Source organism: the organism of the source record quoted next, unplaced genomic scaffold, assembly GCF_019419815.1.
Source record: "Pyrus x bretschneideri cultivar Hongxiangsu unplaced genomic scaffold, Pyrus_bretschneideri_v1 Contig39, whole genome shotgun sequence".
Classification (NCBI taxonomy): domain Eukaryota; kingdom Viridiplantae; phylum Streptophyta; class Magnoliopsida; order Rosales; family Rosaceae; genus Pyrus; species Pyrus x bretschneideri.
The window spans coordinates 266,265-286,135 of NW_025999712.1; the positions used below are offsets into that span (position 1 = coordinate 266,265).

Genomic DNA, 19,871 nt, shown 5'->3' on the forward strand with positions numbered 1-19,871 from the left:
TGTGACTTGCCATTTCAGCTAATCCCTCACTTTTGTTAACATTTTTACTGTAATTTATATATCCTATATTCCAATTTTGTTTTTTAAAACTAACTTTCTTGCTTTTTCATTCTATATCAATTAAAAATATCGTCTGTAAATTATTATTTCAATTATTAAAATGGTATAAGGAGTTAAAAAAAATTAAAATACGGAAATGTAATGTGAATGTACCTATAAGGGTGTTTAATTGTAAAAAAAAAGAGAAAATTATGAAAAAGAGGTAATGGTAAAAAAAAGATAAATGAGTTAAAAAGGGTAAATGGGTAAACAGGTATTAAACAGTTACGGTTAAATGGGTATGCGGTTATGGGTATGGTTAACAATTTATAAACGGTTATGGGTATAGGTATAACCGTTTATGCAATTACCTAATGGGTAAACGGTTATGCGGATATGAGTATAAATGATTATAGGTAAATAACCATATTTACCCGCCCTTCATAACCGTTGTCCATCCCTAATCTGAACTCGAAACTTGATTCGAGTTACAAAGAAGTGCTCATAATTAAATGAAAATAAAATGGAACTATAAGGACGAAAGTGTAAGCACAAGATATGACTTGAACGAAAGTGTAAGCACAATATATGACTTGAACGAAAGTGTAAGCAAAAGATATTACTTGAACGAAAGTGAAAATTCGACGGGTCTTTCGTGAAAATTTAACTTAATAATAAAATAATAAAATAATAAAATAATAAATAATAAAAAAATAAAGAAAGAAACAGGAGGAGAGAGAGGGAGAGCGAGGGAGAGGGAGGAGGATTTTTGCCGCTTTTGCGTTTGGGTTTGGGGGGTTTTTAAAAGGTTTTTCCTCACACCACCGAAAAACGAAACTGGTCTTCCCTCCCAATCACACCCTCTGATTCCTCCTCCAAATCTCCGACCACCGTCTGTCAACGACTCCCTCAACGGCGCCTTTTGGGCGTTTCCTTCCTCTTCCTCCTTTCATTTCCCTCTCTCTTCTCCTCCCCCAATCTTGCCTCCATTGATCTCATGGCCCGTCTCCTCTGTTCGGCGCTGCCGAACGACGTCGTCTTCCGCGAGGATCGACCCTGCCCTACGCCGTCGTCGCCGTCATTGCCGACCACCAACCCCGATCCCTCCGTCATAGCCACCGAATCTTGGGCCGGAGCAGAGGAGGTAACCCAGGAGATAGTCTCAAAGATTCAGCCCACTCTGGCGGCCAACCAGACGAGGAAGGAGGTCATTCAATACGTGCAGAACCTCATCACATGTAACGTCGGGTGTCAGGTAATTACAATTTTGCCCAATTACATTTCTTTCGAATTCAGTTTTGCCATCTGGGTTAGTGTTTGTTTTGTGCAATTCTTGTGCAATTTGGTGGTAATGGCGATGTGGGTTTATCTGGTCATGTCCAATTTAGTCTAGTCGTGCAGTGCCAATGCCTACCTGTTAGCAAATGAAAATGTTACTTGTGATGTGATTGATCTTGGTTTTTCAAGGTAATGACTTCAATAAATGGAACGGGATTTTCTTGTGTTTTCCTGTTCGATTTCTGTTTAGCAACGAAATGTTGGTACTTGGTGCAAACCGTGAAGCAATATTGTTTTTCGAGTTCATTTTTTTCTGGGGAATCGGTGAAGTTATAATGTTGTTTCTGAGTTTGTTCATTTCACTGAATTGCTTATAAGTTACGATGGCGCTTTTTGTATTGTTATCTCACAGGTTTTTCCTTATGGGTCAGTTCCTTTGAAAACGTATCTGCCTGATGGTGATATTGATATGACGGCATTTGGCAGTGCAAACATTGATGAAGTCTTTGCAACTGATGTGTATGCAATTATGAAGGGAGAGGAGAATAACGAGGCTGGTCCATTTCATGTGAAGGATGTACATTACATTGATGCCGAGGTTCTTCCCCACTTGATGCCTTAATTTTTTGTTGGGAACCTTCAGTCTCTTCAGTTGAAAACATTTATAATTCCATATATTATTAGAGTTCGGATCTTTGATGTAGGTATTATCGCATTTTTCTTTTGTCTGCATCGACTTACAATACTTGTTCTTCTGTGGGATGACTTTCCTATAACTTCGTCTTCTCTTTTTGTGGTAATGTATGTTTGGGAGAGTGTTGAGATTGATGTGTTTAGCAAAATAAGGTTCTTTTGCTAAATGTTATCAATTTTCTCTCGAGTATTGTTTCTTCTGAACTTTGTCTAGAACTGTTTATGTTGGTTCGGAGTTCTTCTGTGGCATATCACCCCCTTTTATTTATGCAACAAAAACTGTTTAGCTTTTCTATTTGCCAGGTTGAATTTGTTGGACTTGACTTTATTTATAGGGAAGGTTTCTGATATTCATGATTGGATATTATGGAACTCAACATCTGCGGGGATTTTGTTGAGTGCTTTAACTTTCTTGCGTTTTAACATCTGTGCTTCATGCCTAATGATGATGCTCCTAGGTTGATGAAGATATCATAATTTTCTTTGTTAGACATTTTCAATTTGCATTTGCGAGGTTACATTATCTAAAATTTGGAGGTTTTCGTTGCAGGTTAAGCTTGTGAAGTGCATTATACAAAATATAGTTGTAGATATATCCTCCAATCAGTTAGGAGGATTTAGTACACTGCACTTTCTTGAACAGGTATTAGCAATTCAAATTTTGATTAGTTACGATTCATATTGTGTAACTGAAAGTTCACTCAGGTTCGATCTTTGGGTCATATTTCTTATGTTGCTTCCTTCGCAGGTTGATAATTATATTGGCAAAAATCATCTGTTCAAGCGGAGTATTATTCTGGTAAAAGCCTGGTGCTACTATGAGAGTCGTATTCTTGGGGCCCATCATGGTTTGATTTCAACATATGCTTTGGAAACATTAATCCTATATGTTTTCCATTTTTTTCATTCATCACTGGATGGCCCTCTGGCAGTGAGTACTCCCAAGTCAACTTTGAGTCCTGATTTCAAATACATAGATAAGTTTAAGTGCCTAATTGTTTTTCATTTCTATAGGTCCTTTATAGATTTTTGGATTACTTCAGCAAATTTGACTGGGAAAACTACTGTATAAGTTTAAATGGACCAGTATGCAAATCGTCCCTGCCTGATATAGTGGGTAAGAGATATTATTGTTTGTTTGTGATGGTAGATGCTTTATTTATGTTTTCTTGCTCTGTCTCTCTATGTCTCTCTGACTCACTCACTTAAAAACTGCAGTTGAGGCACCAGAAAATGGGAGAGATGATCTACTGCTGAGTGAAGAGTTTATTAGAAATTGTGTGGAAATGTTCTCTGTTCCATCAAAGGGGTATGAGACAAACTTGCGAGCTTTTCCCCTGAAGCATCTTAATATAATAGATCCACTAAAACAGAACAACAACCTTGGGCGTAGTGTCAGCAGAAGTATGCATTCTCTCTCTCTCTCTCTCTCTCTCTCTCTCTCATTCTCATGCTGCTGTGGAGTTTTATCGTAGTATGATTCATGGGTTTTGTACAGGTAACTTCTATCGAATATGCAGTGCTTTTAAATATGGAGCTCGCAAGCTTGGTTGGATTCTTTCGTTACCAGGGGAATGCATAGCAGATGAGTTGCCCAAGTTTTTTGCGAACACTTTGGATAGGCATGGAAGCAATGGTCAGACTAATGTGCACAATAATGCCTTGTCTGGAGGTTCTGAAACTTTGAACATTTTGTTGGAGCTTGGTGGTGATTTTGACAGTCATGGAATGAACCTGCAATATGGTCCCTTTTTCCCTGGATCTGCTACATCACCTCCTTTGTTGGAGCTTGGTGGTGATTTTGACGGTCATGGAATGAACCTGCAATATGGTCCCTTTTTCCCTGGATCTGCTACATCACCTCCTTTGTTGCCCAGTCCTCCCTTGTCACCTCAGCCATGGAAAGAGAACCCATGGGGAGGTACGTCTGAAGCCCTTCAGTTCCATCAGAATATTAATTCTCAAACTAACATAAATGGTGTTGATTGGGGAGTACATGCGTACCAAGCAAATGATTCCACTTTCTCCGTTGCTGCTTTCAGAGGAGAAAAAAGGAAACCCCGAGGGACTGGAACCTACATCCCCAATGCGGTAGTGGCATTTTTGTTTTCTATAAAATCATTTTCTCAGACTGCATTCATGTAATTCTTTTGTCACGAGCTTCATATTTTTGGGTTTCTTTTTCTACTAAGTCATTCTCGCAGAGGACTACAGTCCTGGTTTTCATAATCTCATGGTTATCTGCTTACAGTCTTTTCAGTGTTATCGTCCCTTTAAGGATAGGTTGCCTGGAAGGGGAAGGAAACAGGCACCGGGAACTTGTTTCCGATTTCAGAGACATGCCTTTGGTTATGGCTTCACTGTAGCTCCTAAAGAGTCAATCTCCCCTAGAGACTGCAGCCGAGAGCTCTCGGAAGTGGAGTACCCAGTTCTAGGTCATGGAAACTCTGCGACATTAGATTACCATCAACCTCATATGCCTCTTTGGAAATCTTTTCATGACAACAAGTTCTCCAACTTGCCAGTGAAACTCGAATCTAGATCCTCAACCCCTCAGTTATGGGAGGAGGCACCCATGCCAGAATTGGACCATCAAGCGGAGTATTTTGGAGCCGATGAGGAGAGGTAGTTTGATTTGTTAATTTGAAGTAGTCCTGCACAACGGCTTTTCTTCTAAAGCTAAATAGCTCTCTTTTTGTTTGTATCTTCAGGATTGAAGAACAATCATACCACCTGAAAAATGAAGATCAGGCATTCCACCTGAAAAACGAAGATGATTTTCCGCCACTCAACTCTCGAGTGCCGTTGAAGGAAGGATTATGCGTTGGAGAATGAAGACAGTGGACTGAGCTTCCGGGAAGACTTTTCCCCCTCACCTTCGATCTCCTTGGACCTCTGTTATTAGTTGTTTCGATGTGGCATACACATGTTGTACATTCTGGTTCGTTTTTGTCGTTACATATCTACGCGCACATTCGTGCGCTTTCATTGGAACGGGTGGATGATGTATATACGGGGTAAAGTTGGCCCCTCGGCTTGTCATTCCCTCCCAAAGTTTCTAGTTTTAAACACACTTCTGAGAAACCTTTGTTAGGTATCTTTTAGGTTGGTATACAAATGATGAAATCTATAAATGTAACAGGAAAGTTTTGGTTATGTTGAATTTTTTTGGTCGAATGTTATTTTGAATCGATGAAAGTTAATTGCAGTGAAGTTGAGTTTATTTTGGCGAAGCAGTAACAATTGTAGACGTGGGTTTAATCAAGTTTTTTAGAACAATGTGTTTTTCTCTTAGCAATCATGTTCAAACCTAAGTTTGATCAATTAGAATATTGTTGTACTAAAAAAATGAATTCTACAAAGGTTAGCATGTAGGAACCTTATGCTTAAGATGAACAAGTTGTCGCACGTAAGGGCTTGTTTGGTGTCACAATTTAGATTGGATAAGGTCGAGGTAAATGATTTTCATTTCAACAGAGGATTATAAGTGGTTAGAAATGAAGAAAACTCTCAACTCGTCTTACATTTTTGTGAGAGTTAAGTAATTCTTCTACCTTCGTGTTGGGAAAAATTTATTCATTTCTTCCTTCAACGCACACTGAACGTAGTAAGTTTTCTACTATAATTCCGTCCTTGAGGTTGCTCCTTCAATTAGTGATTCACGATAATTAAAAATTTCTCAGACAACTAAACAAGAACGCACCAGTGGTCTAGTGGTAGAATAGTACCCTGCCACGGTACAGACCCGGGTTCGATTCCCGGCTGGTGCATCCCTTCTTTTTACTTTTTCGTTCATGAGAAGAGATTTGTCGACCTTTTGCCCTTTTTTTTTTCAGAAAAAATAAATAATGAAAAGGATAGTTTTGTCTAGTCATATTCCAACCTGGCGACGTGGCAACGGATTTTAGGGAAGAAATAAATAAAGTCGTACTTGGGTGGCACTAATTAAGTAAGAAGAAGAGCATCAAAGTTGCTTTCTCACTCACAATTATTATTCTTAATTAAATTATTAATTATTATACATAGACAATGCTTAAATTACTTCAAATATATAAAAATTGGCTGAATTCATCTGATCTGTCCATTTCATTTCAGTTGTCCTGCCTCCTTCCTTCACCATCACAATAAATCTTTCGAGCCAACAGCCTCTTGCTAATTTCCACAAGTTCAAGTTCAAGCTCTGCGGACTAAGCAAACTGTGGGCGGCTTAACTCAATATATTTTACTATTTGATGATTAGGCAGATGATAACGTTCGCGTATGTAGAGGCATCATTAATTAATTCACGTACAAGGTCGTAATACAAGAAAAGTAAACTAACTAAAAAAAATCTATTTGTGTCGATTTACTATTAGTTATCACGTATAATAAAAGACAAATCTTTCTGTTAATGCTATTTATATATTCTAAACGTGAATATTATGTGATTTGGGAGATTAGGAGGAACTTTTGCATGTCATTAGATCGTATATATTCCCGTGCAAGTGTAGTACTCAGTACGAAGATGTATGACATCCAAGTCTTCCTACAGTATTAGAGCGACAGTTTTTCGTACCAAACTACTCGAAAAACAGATAAACGTCAAGAAATATCAGGAAATAATACAGTAAAGCAAAGGAAGGTATAATACTGTATTTTTTTTGTACCTGTTCATCCTAATTTTTATTGTTATTTACACACGTAAGGATTTACATGCCAAATTAATCAATGGGTACAGAGCTGCCTATATAATCATACTTAACTATAACTACCTGCACTATAATATATAACCATATATATATATATATATTTGAAACAATCATAGTGTTTGACTATTTTCCTGTTCGTAGTGCATTACGTATCATGACTTGCTTCATTAGAAAAAAGAAAGAAAATGGTGTGCTGTGTAACCACATAACCGACTGTTTATCCATTTAAACTATGATATTATTTATTCTTTGTTAATTTGTACACTACAAACTGCAACATGTCTTCCCCATTCTCACCTGTCTGAATTAGTCCAAACGCATAATAGGGTTTTCATATATTTATCTTGTAAGTTTTATCCGTAAATCTTTTATGATTGTAACTTACTGCACAAAAGGTGACGTTGAACTAAATCTTTAGTTAACGATATATTAGCGACTCTATCAGTTTCAATCCAATCTCGTTAAACTTATAATTTAACTACTTAACGGACCAGTGTACGATATTATCAAGTATCTTGTTTTATTAGAAAAAAGGTGTGTTGAGTTATTGATCAGACATGCGTTATAAAACCTCGTAATGAAACATTTATTTATTTTAATTATTACATTATTGTTGTTTGCTAATTTGTACACTACAACCCACAGCAACTAGCTTCCCCAATCTTACCTCTCCTCTTTTGGATGAGTTAGTCCAAACGCAAACTAGGGTTTTGACGTTTTCAGGTTTTAAACTGTTAGCTAGTTCTATAAAACAAGTATTTTGTAATCCATTGCAAATTACGGACGGCGAGTCGCAAGATGGCACTTCTGCATGCATGACTGGTATGCTTAACCAAATTAAATTTTATTTTCTATAAGGTATAAAAATTCTGGTTATAAATTTCACAGGCTTAATGCAGCTTTTATAATTTATTTGAGACCGACACAGACAGTTATATATTGAATAGTTCTTCTTCAAATCTTTAAGAATTAAGAGATTTGGGTTGTTAAAGTGAAGAGGAAGAGATTCAGGATCTTTAATTTATGTAAGTATGAGCCAGTTAAATTGATTAATATGAACCGTAAAATTTAAAATAAATTATCTGAATTTCCTGATGCATTTATATCGGGTATAAAGATCTGGAGAGAAATGGGGACAAATATAAAGAAAAAAATCATTGAGAAAGAGAGGATAAGAATATAATAATTGGGAGTGGGGGGACCCAATGAAAAATTGAAAATGCATGAAAAGACAAGTGAGATGACGATTGATTTGCCAACCCACTACTAAATAATTGGAAAAATGAGGTGGGAGGAGCCCTCGGTGGGTTAACACAGCCGTTTACGGTGATGAAAATTTTCAAATCAAATTAAATTATGCGTTACTAAAACACAAGGAAATCTAATTTATTTGACAGAAGGAGAGATAAAGAGAAGAGCATCAAATAATAGTTGATTAGATTACTTTAGAAATAATAGTTGATTAGAAAGCAAATACAAATAAAATTATTAGACAAATATAAAATATACATCTCTCGACTAAACTTATTCATGAGGGTAATTCATCTTCTTCTTTATGTCTCAAGGTTCTACAATTGCAGACTTGAGGCTATCAAAAATTTATTACATAGTGAACAGAATGGACCTAAAACCGCTTTGGTCTTTTAATAGCTCTGCTCATGCTAACTTATTAAATGTTGGGGAGGGGAGGCAGAATAAGTGAGATCAAACCAGTACTAAGATAATAAACATTATTACTTTATGTTACTACGGTAAAATGCCATTTGCCTTTAAAATGTAATCATAAAAACAATAAAATTACTTTCGGGTCTCCCACATGAACTTTGAGAATCCTCGCAAAGGTGAGGTATTCACAAGATCTTCTTTTTTTTTTTTTTTGGACAAGTATTCACAAGATCTTTGGCGTGTGCAGTAATGATCTTAACTCACTTCAAAATGATTGTTAAAATGATTTTTGTTAAACTCTACAAACCTGATAAAAATCATGAGTTATATGTACGCTATAGCGAATCGGTGTCGAAATTAAATTTTAGTTTAAGAAGGGCCCAATATCTCAATTTGAAACTCTCTCTTTATTTATAAAATTTATTATGCATGTGGTAAGCAACCAACCAATATTATTTGGACTTGATCTGTTATCGTCTTCATCATTATCCTTCTTAAACCTAAACCTCAAGCCTCTATGACTTTCTTCTTCTCCCCATCCAACGATCCCCATACCAAAGTCTTACTCAAAGCTCACAAGCATCAAATTGTCTAAACTCGATAAGAGCCACTCACCTCAAATCAAACTTGATGTAAGAAATTAAAGTAAAAACATCAGATTGAGATCTTGAGCTTACAAAAAATCTTAAAAATCATAAGCATAAAACTATACTTTTGTTTAGCCAAAATGGTTATTAAGATTTGCATAACTCCTCATTTTGATCTCTGAGATTTGAAATCAATAGAAGTAGTCTATGAGTTTGTCCACCATCAATCATTTAGGTCATTCCATAAAAAATCTTCATTAAATAAGGCTAAAATAATAAAATTACCCTTAATTTTGGTTAAATCATTTGATCCATTGTTTATTAAATTGACGGTGTTTTTGTCATTTTGGTCCTTATTTAATATAATTGCTTATGAAATGACCAAAATGATTGATAGTGGACAAACTCAGGAACCGCTTTTATTAATTTCAAATCTCAAGAATTAAAATAATGAGTTATGCAAATATGATGGATCATTTTGGCTAAAAAAACCAAAATTGTTAGAATGGACATGGGAGCTTCCTGATCCATTAATTGCTTCGCCTCTGTAGCCAATTCAATAAGTATATATATATATATATATATAAAATTATTAAGATTACCAACACCATCAGATTTGTTTAGCAGTGAGCGGTACTTTGACAAGCGCTAAACAAACCGTGTTTGCCCCGCATGTAAGCTAAACACATGTGCGTAATCAAATCTATGACTTAGAATGCATAAAAAAATACGCTTAGCAACTTAAGATACAAATATCTTGCATAGGTCTTACTTATATGTATTGCTTTTTATTTTATTTTATTTTATTATTTTTTTTTTAAAGAACTTCCAATAGATTCATGTCAACTATGCAATAATGATACATCATCATACATGCATGTAAGCTTGGTTGTCGTATCCGTGTGATATTACGGATCATGTTGTATCAAATTCGTTATTTTAACAAGTGACCTAATAACGACTATATTCGTTAATAGATTGTGTCATTTTGTGTCAGATTAATAGGTTATGCAAGAAATTCTCATGCCTAATGTCGAGATTTGACAAATGATATTTCATTGAATTCTTAACAAGTGACCCGATAACCATCTGACACGTCAATGGGTTCTTAATGGGTAATTCAATAACGACCCAACTCATTAACATGTTGACCTAAAATCCGTTATTTTTGTGTTATTTCATGTCGAATTAACGAATTGTGTAAAAAATTGACAGCGTTACATGCATGTAACATAACCAAACGGAATTTCAAACTACAAAATGCAAAAAAAGCCAAAGCATTTGACGCAATAAAACAACCCAAACAGTCCCTATGGAGTTGCCGCCACCACCACCTCTTGTCAAAGAGGGACCACTCCCACATTGTCATACGGAACTGGATCTCCTCCGGATCCAAATAATTTGAGCTTAAGGATTAAAAAATACGGATCATTGAATTTTGATCCAACGGCTATAATTATTATAATTTTAGAAGACTCTTTATTTGTAGTCGTTAAATCAAATTTTAACAATTCAAATCTTTTTTTTAAGAGGCTCAATTTATTTGGAACGAGAGGGGATCCGGTTCCCTGTCATACATCTCTTCCTGATTAGTGTACTACTGGTGCAGTGTTTTGCCTCTCTTCTATATTTTATAGCTTTTACTTCTTCTCTCCCAACACGTCAACATGTTAACTTAAAACTTGTTATTTTTGTATTATTTTGTGTTCAATTAACAAGTCCTGTAAAACATTAACAACCATGCATGTAACATTTGCAACGGAATTTCAAACTACAAATGGCAAAAAAAACCAAAGCATTTGACGCAATAAAAAGAAGGGAATGTTTAACGAAAAGCTCCTGATACTGTTCATTTTAACGAAAAACCATATTTTTACGTTAAAAAGTCAATCCTGATATTATTCATTTTACTTTTTATTTTATCGTTATCTTTAAAACTAAAAGTTTTCAAACCATTCTTATTAATTTTCTTGAAAACAACCCAAACAGTCCCTGGTCAGTTGCCACCGCCACCACTTCCCGTCACACGGGGACCACACTCATACATCTCTTCCTGTTCAGTTTCCCTGTTCTATATTTACAGCTTTTACTTCTCTCGCTTCGCTTGAAAACTCAATTGCCTTGCCCACAAACAACAACAGCAACATCCCACAAAAGTGCTTTTACAATTTGGATTCCTCCCCTTTCCCACAAATGGTACCAACAAAGTGTAGCCACAGATTCTTCAAGTTTCGTACCCCATCTTCCACTACACCACAATCTCTCTGATTCTTCAAAACTTTTGACAATTTCTCAAACTGCCCCTCCCAAAAACCCACCAACCATTCCTTACTCCTCAATTCCCCACACAAACACAACTCTCCCTTTCCAAGTTTCAAACTTTCTTTCCATTTGCCTCTGAAATTTGACATCTTTTTAAAACCCAAGTCCCAAATGGTTGCCAACAAGTACGAGGGGGCCTCTCGCGCCATGGTAGTGGGTATGGGTTGGATTATGCTGAGGATTGACTACTCGAGGCTCTTCTGGCTCTTGTTTGGTGTCTTCTCTTATGAAAACCACGAGGGAAAGCCTCGGATTTGATTTCCCAAATTTCCCATTTAATTTTCCCACCACACCCTTTTGATAATTTATAGCAACCTTTAATTTGTTTCTAGTAATCACCTGCTCTCTGGTTTGTTCATCAAGCAAAAGAAACAACGTTTGCTTGGGAAGTCAGTTGCTGGAATCCTCGAACATGTCGATGGCAGACAAGACTGGCTATGTTGAAATGGATCCTACTGCGAGATATGGTCGGGTATGTAATACTAATATGCATGTTACCATTAATTTTTTTCACTAGAAACTTTTTTTTTTTTTTTGAAATTTTGGACGTTACCCAGTTGCCGGAATTGATTGTTTTTGTGGTGGCTCAAAGTGTACTACTTGCTTATACTTTTTTTTACCCCATAAATTATGATGTTTAAGTTCCATTTATTTACACACACACACACACACACATATTAAAGGTGGTTACTATTTGTTTCTTGAAATTATTTAATTAATGAATTTTGAGAACTATCTGAAAAACCATGGAAATGCTTAAACTTTGGAATCTCAGATCATCAGATATTTGACTTTGATCAAATGGTTGGTGAGCATGGATTTCTTGCTCGCCATGAGTAGGTGATCAATATTGTATTGTATGTGTGTGTGTGTGCACGCATGCAGGTATGTTCTTATACACAAGTAGAATAACATTAAGTCTGGTTATAGAGATTAGATAGTTTTGAAGGATGGAATAGTTTATTTGGTCAATCTTGTTTACTGGGTGAGTCATTGTCTAATTCATCATTAAGTACTTTAGCTTAAGCTGGAGTAATCGCCATCCGGGTGATCCCGATGACCTTGAACCCTAACCCATTAGTTTTTTTTATTTTTTTAATTTAATTTAATTTTTTGTGACAGTTGGTGTAAAGAAAGATTGAAAATTTAATACAAGATGCTAATTCTTCTCTTAAATAATATTGGTTTTCAATTCTGTGAGCTCTTTGGACTTGGATTGATGGTGCTTGTTAGGAGTTGAGAAAATTTGGGAAATAAATTTGATTGTTTAATTTGGTGCCTCATTAGTTTAGATGTAAAACAAGGGTGGTGTTATCCACACATCAATTTTTACCCCTCACACACCCCTCTCAATTTCCGGCCATCGGATCGAAAGAACCAAAGAAGATCAATGGACAAAAATTAACAAGGGTGTGTTGGAAGTAAAAGGGGGTGTGTGCTATTCAGTAAAAGGGGGTGTGGGAATAGCACTCCCCTAAAACAAAATCAAAAGGATTTCTTGGCCAGCAAGCATCTTGGTCGAAGTTTTATTCAGTTGTGCTTATGCTATCTATATTATCTCGTAAGGGACAACCTTGTAATACCATTAGAGTGAGAACTTCAAATCTGATTATTCTCCGAATGGTACTCTTTAACTAAAAGTCAGTTCCTGACTCCTGAGCATATGGTTAATTATGGATTCAAGAGTAATTAACCATATGTTGATAATTTCAGTGATAATAATAGTCGATGGAAATTAATAGAATGTTGAGTCAATTAATTTGTTCTGGTTTATGTATGGAAATAAATAAACGGAAATGATATTTTCGATTGCTTTTTGAATAGTATTTTCTTCGTGTTAGTTTGAAGAAGTTCTTGGCAAAGGAGCAATGAAAACAGTGTACAAGGCAATTGATGAGCTGCTTGGGATGGAGGTGGCATGGAATCAGGTAAAACTTAACCAAGTTCTTCGCTCACCAGAGGATTTGCAACGGCTTTACTCAGAAGTTCACCTCCTCAGTACCCTCAACCACGACTCCATAATTCGGTTCTACACCTCCTGGATCGACATTGAGCACAGAACTTTTAACTTCATTACTGAAATGTTCACATCGGGGACGCTAAGAGAGTAATCTTCTTTCCAACTCTAGTATTGCTAACTCTAGTTCCTCAACTTGCATATCTTTTGAACTAGGTAAAACACTGGAAAATGGAGAAAATGTGACATTAGACCCTAATTGTAGCCTCTTCCCTCCAAAGTCGTTTCTTCATTAAATCTATATTAATGAGAAGGACAATGTGATCAACAGATTGGGAACCGTTATCGTTGATACTAATTCTTAAGCATGAAATAGGATTCCTTATTCAATGCATTTGGCTCAATGTATTGATAAACTACTCTATCTTTCATATGCAGGTATAGGAAGAAATATAATCAGGTAGACATCCGAGCCATAAAGAACTGGGCCCGCCAGATCCTTCGGGGTCTTTTATATCTGCATGGACATGATCCTCCAGTGGTCCATAGAGATCTTAAGTGTGACAACATCTTTGTTAATGGGCACCTTGGGCAAGTCAAAATTGGTGATTTAGGGCTTGCAGCAATTCTCCGTGGTTCCCAATCTGCTCACAGTGTCATAGGTACTCGTTTATCTCCATTATTAGCACATAAATTCTGGCACTTATTTCCACTGGAAGATAATTATCTGTCTCTATACTTTTAGGCACTCCAGAGTTCATGGCACCAGAACTATACGACGAAAATTACAACGAACTAGTCGATGTCTATTCATTTGGCATGTGTGTATTAGAGATGCTTACATCTGAATACCCATATAGTGAGTGTGTCAACCCTGCACAAATCTACAAGAAAGTGACAGCGGTAAGGTGAAGTTTTGTAGTCAAGATTAATACGTATCAGTGAACAGAACCTTACCCCTTGCCACTGTTTTTCTTCAGGGGAAGCTTCCAGGAGCATTCTACCGGATTGAAGACTTGGAAGCACAGCGATTTGTTGGCAAATGCTTGGTAAATGCTTCAAAGAGATTATCAGCTAAAGAATTATTACTTGATCCATTTCTCGACTGTGGTAAAGATGAATCATTGCCTTTGGGAAAGCTTGGACGCCCAAAGCCATTTTTAAACGACAAAGAAATGGAGAAGCTGCAATTGAGTGATCATCCAACCAGGACTGACATGACAATCACGGGGAAGCTAAATTCTGAAGATGATACCATCTTTCTCAAAGTTCAGATTGCTGATAAAGACGGTACTATTTAACTTCCTCTGGTTGTTGTTGTCGCTCAAGTGAACTTGAGATTCAAATGGTGAACGTTTCTTCAACTGTTTTCTCATGCAGGTTCTCTTAGGAACATATATTTTCCTTTTGACGTATTAAACGATACACCATTTGATGTTGCAACGGAAATGGTCAAGGAATTGGAGATCACTGATTGGGAGCCATTTGAAATTGCTAATATGATTGAAGGGGAGATATCTGCTCTTGTACCAGATTGGAAACCTGAAGCCTACCACACATTTAAGTATCAAGATGATGACAAAAATGGACCTCACCGTCCTTCTGACTCTCACTGCTACTCATCATCTCGCTCGTCATTATCTGGCTTGATCAATTCTCATGGCATTAATGGAATGACAAGTGGCTGCGATTCACTCCAAGGTATGATTCATAGAACTCACTAAGTTAATTACTGTGACTACTCACTATTATTTTTGGGCCTTTTACTCCTTGAACTTAAAAGCCTAATGGCTTGACTTTAGCCGTCTTTTTCTGTATGCTAGTCTTTCCTAGAAGAACATTGCCTATGGAGGCTAGTTGTAGTCCATTAGAGATCAAGGGGGCTAGTTGCAGTCCTGTTCCATATCTTATAACACGTCCTTGGTGAATAAAGGATTTAATCTGGAGTCTATAAATATGTCAAGAAACTTTACCGAACTGACCAGAACATAAATCACATGATAATATCAACTTTGCAATAGATATGCCCTCCAGCTGAGGCTGATTTTGGGCATATCAGAATATGTCTAAACTGCGACTAAATCAACTTTTGGCTTCGAAAGTAGCCTGTAGTTGGATGAAGGCTTGAACATTGGGATGGGTGTTTTGAGTGTGGGCCGGTTGACTATTGTTGTGTGCTACTCCTGAAGTCTGATCCCGTACATATATGATGCATTTCTAACAAGTTTTATAGGCCAGGCCTTTAGGGCTGCATTTTCCTGCTAAAAGTACTGACACGGGGATTAAGCAAAGCCCCGTCTTAAGATTTTGAGTCTTACATTTTAATTGCAAATGATTGTGGTTGCAGATGATTTGCCTGACGAGACCAGCTCACAAAGCTCATCACATTTGGTAACATCTCCCAACGTAAGTTTCATTTCTGCCAATGAGCATAGGACTAAGATGTTCCCCACAGGAGGAGACAAACATCCCATATCAAAATGTCACAAGTCCACAAGGTTTTGTCCCGAAGAAACACGCAATGCTGGGAAGTCTATAGCGAAAAAATATTTCGAGAGATGCAAAGCTTTTCTAGCATCTGGTTCAAAGGATAAAAGGATCATGGATAGCCAAAAATTGACGAGGAATAGGTCATTAGGAGACACAAGAAGCCAACTACCACACCGGTCTGTGGTTGAAGAGGTGAATAGGAAGCGCTTGTTTAAGACGGTGGGAGCTGTGGAAACTATTGGGTTTCAAGCGCCTTGTGAGATTTCAAAGAAGTTGTAGAACCCGTTAGCTGTTGTTTGTTTTGTTATACAAGAACCACAAGAAATGAGAATGGTAAATTACGCCTGTTACTTTTTACATTTCTCATGAGCAGTAAACTCAGTAAGGGAGGAATGGAAATTTTATTTCCCAATCTGGAGATACAAGAAATGACAGTTTACTGTCTTGATTGCTCCCGATATGGCGGGAATAGTTGTCAAGCCACAAGCAAGGACAAAGTTATACGAATGAATTTGTGGACCACTTCAAGAATCTAGTGACTTGTATGTTGTAAAAAATTTTGTGCAGAAGGATTGTAATTATGCTTCCGTAATGTCTTCTATATCAGGATAAATGCTTAGTCTGTTAGGTTCTTAAATGTGTTGATGCCCTTTTGTTTTAGTGTTTTCCATGAAATAAATCCTATTTAGTTTAGTCTTGACAACTGATAACGTTAATGAAATACACTTGACGAATCAAACTATAGACACAGAATTTCGTCACCTATAGTACTGTAACTGTTGGGTCTACATCAGGTGTTCTAAAATGGAGTTTTGAGGGATGTATGGAAAAGTAAAGTGCATGACAGTACGTGATTGGTTTGCGATACTGCCACAACTAGTATCCGGATGCAGGTAAGTTTCTCTCATTTGGAAGGAACTCAGTCCTAACCTTTACAGCTAGCAGGCTGCAAGTGCAAATATGCCATTTTGCATTATAAGATGATGGTGAACACAGAAACTGATATGTTTTTTGTGTGAGTAGTCCCTGCCTGTATTATCTAATTCACAGTAAACACAGAGACTGATGTGTTTTAGGTACGGGTTGTTTGGATGGGAACTTACACAAACTACTTGGATCCATAATGTTGAATTATTGATGATAGGGTTTGGTAAGGTAGCTGGTTTAGGAAATGTTTCTTGATGGATGTGTTTTGCCAATTTTGGATATGTGAAGGCTGTAGACTTGTTGATATATGCAAAATCCAAACAGTCTTTACCCGGGAATCCTGGGTTGCACATTTTTTGTGGGTTTGATGAATAAGAGTTTGATCATGTTCTAACTCACGAGTCCTTCTACCATACATCAATGCGTATAATATTACCTTTTAAATGGTTCGTATCTATGTGTTTAATTCGTTTGAATTATTGAACATACATCTATCCTTTGAATTCATCAATGCATGCCATACATTGTACTCCAAAAATTTTGCCAACTTCATGCCTATTCACATAACTTTGTTAGTTTTTGTCCATTGATCTTCTTTAATTCATTCGATACAACGGCTGAATGCTAAGAGGGACGTGTGAGAGATAAAAGTAGGTGTGTGGATAGGACCACCCTTTCAAATATTGTAATGATTGGTCCCGTGTAAAATAAGGCCATGCCCTTATAATTAACTCCATTCCAAAATTACATGATTAAGATTTTTTCATGCAACTATAATTAGGCATCCAATTGGAGTAGGCAATGAGTTGTAGTGATGAGAGGATTAGGTAGCAATAGCATGCTGTAATTGTTTGATAAATCATCATATACTTACCGCCCCATATCATGTTTTTAGTGAATCCTATGAAATGAACTCTTACAATACGAAAAAGAAATATTTAGCCAATACTTCTTCTTCAACGAGTTATTAGGAGTAAAAAATTTGAACTTAAAACGTCTTCTAATATTAAAATAAAAAAGGGATGTGCTATTCACACACCCTATTTTATTTCTCACACACCTCTTGATAATTTTTGTCCGTTGATCTTCTTCAATTCATCCGATCCGATAACCGAAAATTAAAAAGATGTGTGAGAAGTAAAATAGGATGTGTGTATATCACATTCCTAAAAAAATACTAGAAATTGTTTGAGTTGAAAGTAACAAAAGCCAAAGGGCAACCTACTTTTTGAAAAAGGGTCGATCAAGCGTGAGATCATGGGATTCATTCCCGGAGATGATTATGATGGTCCTCCAATGAGATTTATTTCCTGAATTTTCTGTGTGGTCCTAATTGGTTTTTTTTTGCTCAGTTTTCAAATCTGGTACTTCTTTGTTCCTTGGTCCTCTTGCATGTTACGATGTGTCCAAATTCGTTATCTTGTCATGTAAGGTTTTCTTGTCATACTGCACAGTCGCAATTGCTAGAAATACCTTCTTTCTCAAAGTATGTATTATTGAGTGATTGTATTGTAAAATCACGAGTTAGATCTTGCATATGATTTAATGAATCTTTGCACGGGTGAAATTTTGTATAGAATTCACACGAGTAAATTCAACGTAGCATTGTAGCCGGACCCAAAAAATAGAGAGAACCAATAATTGACAAAGTTATTTTCTCGCTCCTAGCTAGCTAAGAGTGATTAGCAATCTAATGACTTCATTTGTGGGTCGACTAGCTTTCCAAAAAGAGGAATGCTATCTACTTTTTCTTTGCCTTCCCCTATTTATTTTTTCCACTCATCACTTGAGATGTATATTTATTAACAAATTAAATTACATAATTAATGCATTAAAAGTGTAAATTCTAATTTTCGACTTAAAAAAATGAATTATGTACTTTAGTTTGTTAGTAGAATACACGTGTCAAGTGATAAATGAAAAAGGTAGATAGGGAAAGACAAATGAGGAAGGTAGCTAGCATTCTTCTTCCGAAAATGCTCTTTAGGTTATGCTGGGTTAATAATTCGATTTCATTCTAATATTACCAAAAGGTGAGTGCTAGCAACCTTCTCACTTACATTCTCATTTAAACCTTCTCACTTTTATTCATACTATTACTACGAGTATTACACTAGCACACAAAGCTAAACATTTAATAATCTTAAATGTCGTATCAACTTATACATCTTTTTTAATTTGTTATATGAACTAAAATTTTAAGCAATTTGTCATATCAATTTTCCAAAATCATTAATTTGTCATCTCACTCTAACTCTGTTATGTTTTCCATCCAAAATAAGCTACGTAGCTTGCACACTTATTTACAAGGTTATTTTTGACATTTCAACTCCCCACTCCCTTTCAAGATTATTTCTAAAATTTCAAAGTTATTTCAGACATTTCAGCTGTGACATCCCACATTGCCCAGGAGAGTGATCCTTATATGTATATTCTCATCCCTACCTAGCACGAGGTCTTTTGGGAGCTCATTAGTTTCGGGTTCCATGTGAACTCCAAAGTTAAGCGAGTAGCGCGTGAGAGCACTCCCATGATGGGTGACCCACTGGGAAGTTCTCGTGTGAGTTCCCAAAAACAAAACCGTGATGGCTTGGTTGGGGCCCCAAGTGGACAATATCGTGCTACGGTGGTGGAGTGGCCCGGGTTGTGGTGGAGTCCATGCTCGAATGTGACAATTTGGTATCAAAGCCTAACCATGGCTGTGGTGTGCCGATGAGGACGTCGGACCCCTAAGGGGGGTGGATTGTGACATCCCACATCGCCCAAGGGAGTGATCCTTATATGTATATTCTCATCCCTACCTAGCACAAGGCCTTTTGGAAGCTCACTAGTTTCGGATTCCATGGGAACTCCAAAGTTAAGCGAGTAGCGCGTGAGAGCACTCCCATGATGGGTGACCCACTAGGAAGTTCTCGTGTGAGTTCCCAGAAACAAAACCGTGAGGGCGTGGTCGAGGCCCAAAGTGGATAATATCGTGCTACGGTGGTGGAGCGGCCCGGGTTGTGGTGGGAGCTCGAGCTGGGATGTGACATCAGCTTTTTTTTTTTAATATACATGAATGACCACGTTAAATTCTCAAAACTTGGAATTAGTTAAATTCATGTTAGTAAACCTAATGTCATTTTTAGTAGTTGACAATAAGTTTTTGAAACAAACCCAGCATGTTCTTTTTACCAGCCAAAAGTTTTTTGTTCGTACAAAAGAAAAGTAGGGAACTTGTAAATA

The 19,871-nt window shown here is 36.8% G+C and overlaps 2 protein-coding genes and 1 non-coding gene across 3 annotated transcripts; all 3 read left to right on the forward strand.

Moving 5' to 3' along the window:
• The first annotated feature begins 949 nt into the window (after positions 1 to 949).
• On the forward strand, positions 950 to 5,233 carry LOC103963293. Its single transcript, XM_009376091.3, has 9 exons — positions 950 to 1,294; positions 1,730 to 1,915; positions 2,561 to 2,653; positions 2,759 to 2,941; positions 3,025 to 3,127; positions 3,229 to 3,414; positions 3,509 to 4,101; positions 4,262 to 4,635; positions 4,722 to 5,233. Exons 1-9 carry the CDS (start codon positions 1,037 to 1,039, stop codon positions 4,843 to 4,845), a joined length of 2,100 nt encoding a protein of 699 aa, XP_009374366.2. The 5' UTR covers positions 950 to 1,036; the 3' UTR covers positions 4,846 to 5,233.
• A 476-nt stretch (positions 5,234 to 5,709) lies between these two features.
• TRNAG-GCC lies at positions 5,710 to 5,780 on the forward strand. Its single transcript has one exon. It is a non-coding gene; the product is annotated as a tRNA-Gly (tRNA).
• Positions 5,781 to 11,065: 5,285 nt separating this feature from the next.
• On the forward strand, positions 11,066 to 16,379 carry LOC103963292 (probable serine/threonine-protein kinase WNK4). Its single transcript, XM_009376090.3, has 7 exons — positions 11,066 to 11,744; positions 13,114 to 13,379; positions 13,668 to 13,891; positions 13,975 to 14,132; positions 14,210 to 14,519; positions 14,610 to 14,930; positions 15,577 to 16,379. Exons 1-7 carry the CDS (start codon positions 11,685 to 11,687, stop codon positions 15,996 to 15,998), a joined length of 1,761 nt encoding a protein of 586 aa, XP_009374365.2. The 5' UTR covers positions 11,066 to 11,684; the 3' UTR covers positions 15,999 to 16,379.
• The last annotated feature ends 3,492 nt before the right edge of the window (positions 16,380 to 19,871 follow it).

Bases quoted from the DNA above. Each gene is read 5' to 3' on its own strand.
- LOC103963292 (XM_009376090.3), top strand. From the start codon at position 11,685: ATGTCGATGGCAGACAAGACTGGCTATGTTGAAATGGATCCTACTGCG. The intron at 13,380-13,667 runs GTAATCTTCTTT...TTTCATATGCAG, and splicing joins ACATCGGGGACGCTAAGAGA to GTATAGGAAGAAATATAATC. The intron at 14,931-15,576 runs GTATGATTCATA...TTGTGGTTGCAG, and splicing joins TGGCTGCGATTCACTCCAAG to ATGATTTGCCTGACGAGACC.
- LOC103963293 (XM_009376091.3), top strand. From the start codon at position 1,037: ATGGCCCGTCTCCTCTGTTCGGCGCTGCCGAACGACGTCGTCTTCCGC. The intron at 4,102-4,261 runs GTAGTGGCATTT...ATCTGCTTACAG, and splicing joins GAACCTACATCCCCAATGCG to TCTTTTCAGTGTTATCGTCC. The intron at 4,636-4,721 runs GTAGTTTGATTT...TTGTATCTTCAG, and splicing joins TTTGGAGCCGATGAGGAGAG to GATTGAAGAACAATCATACC.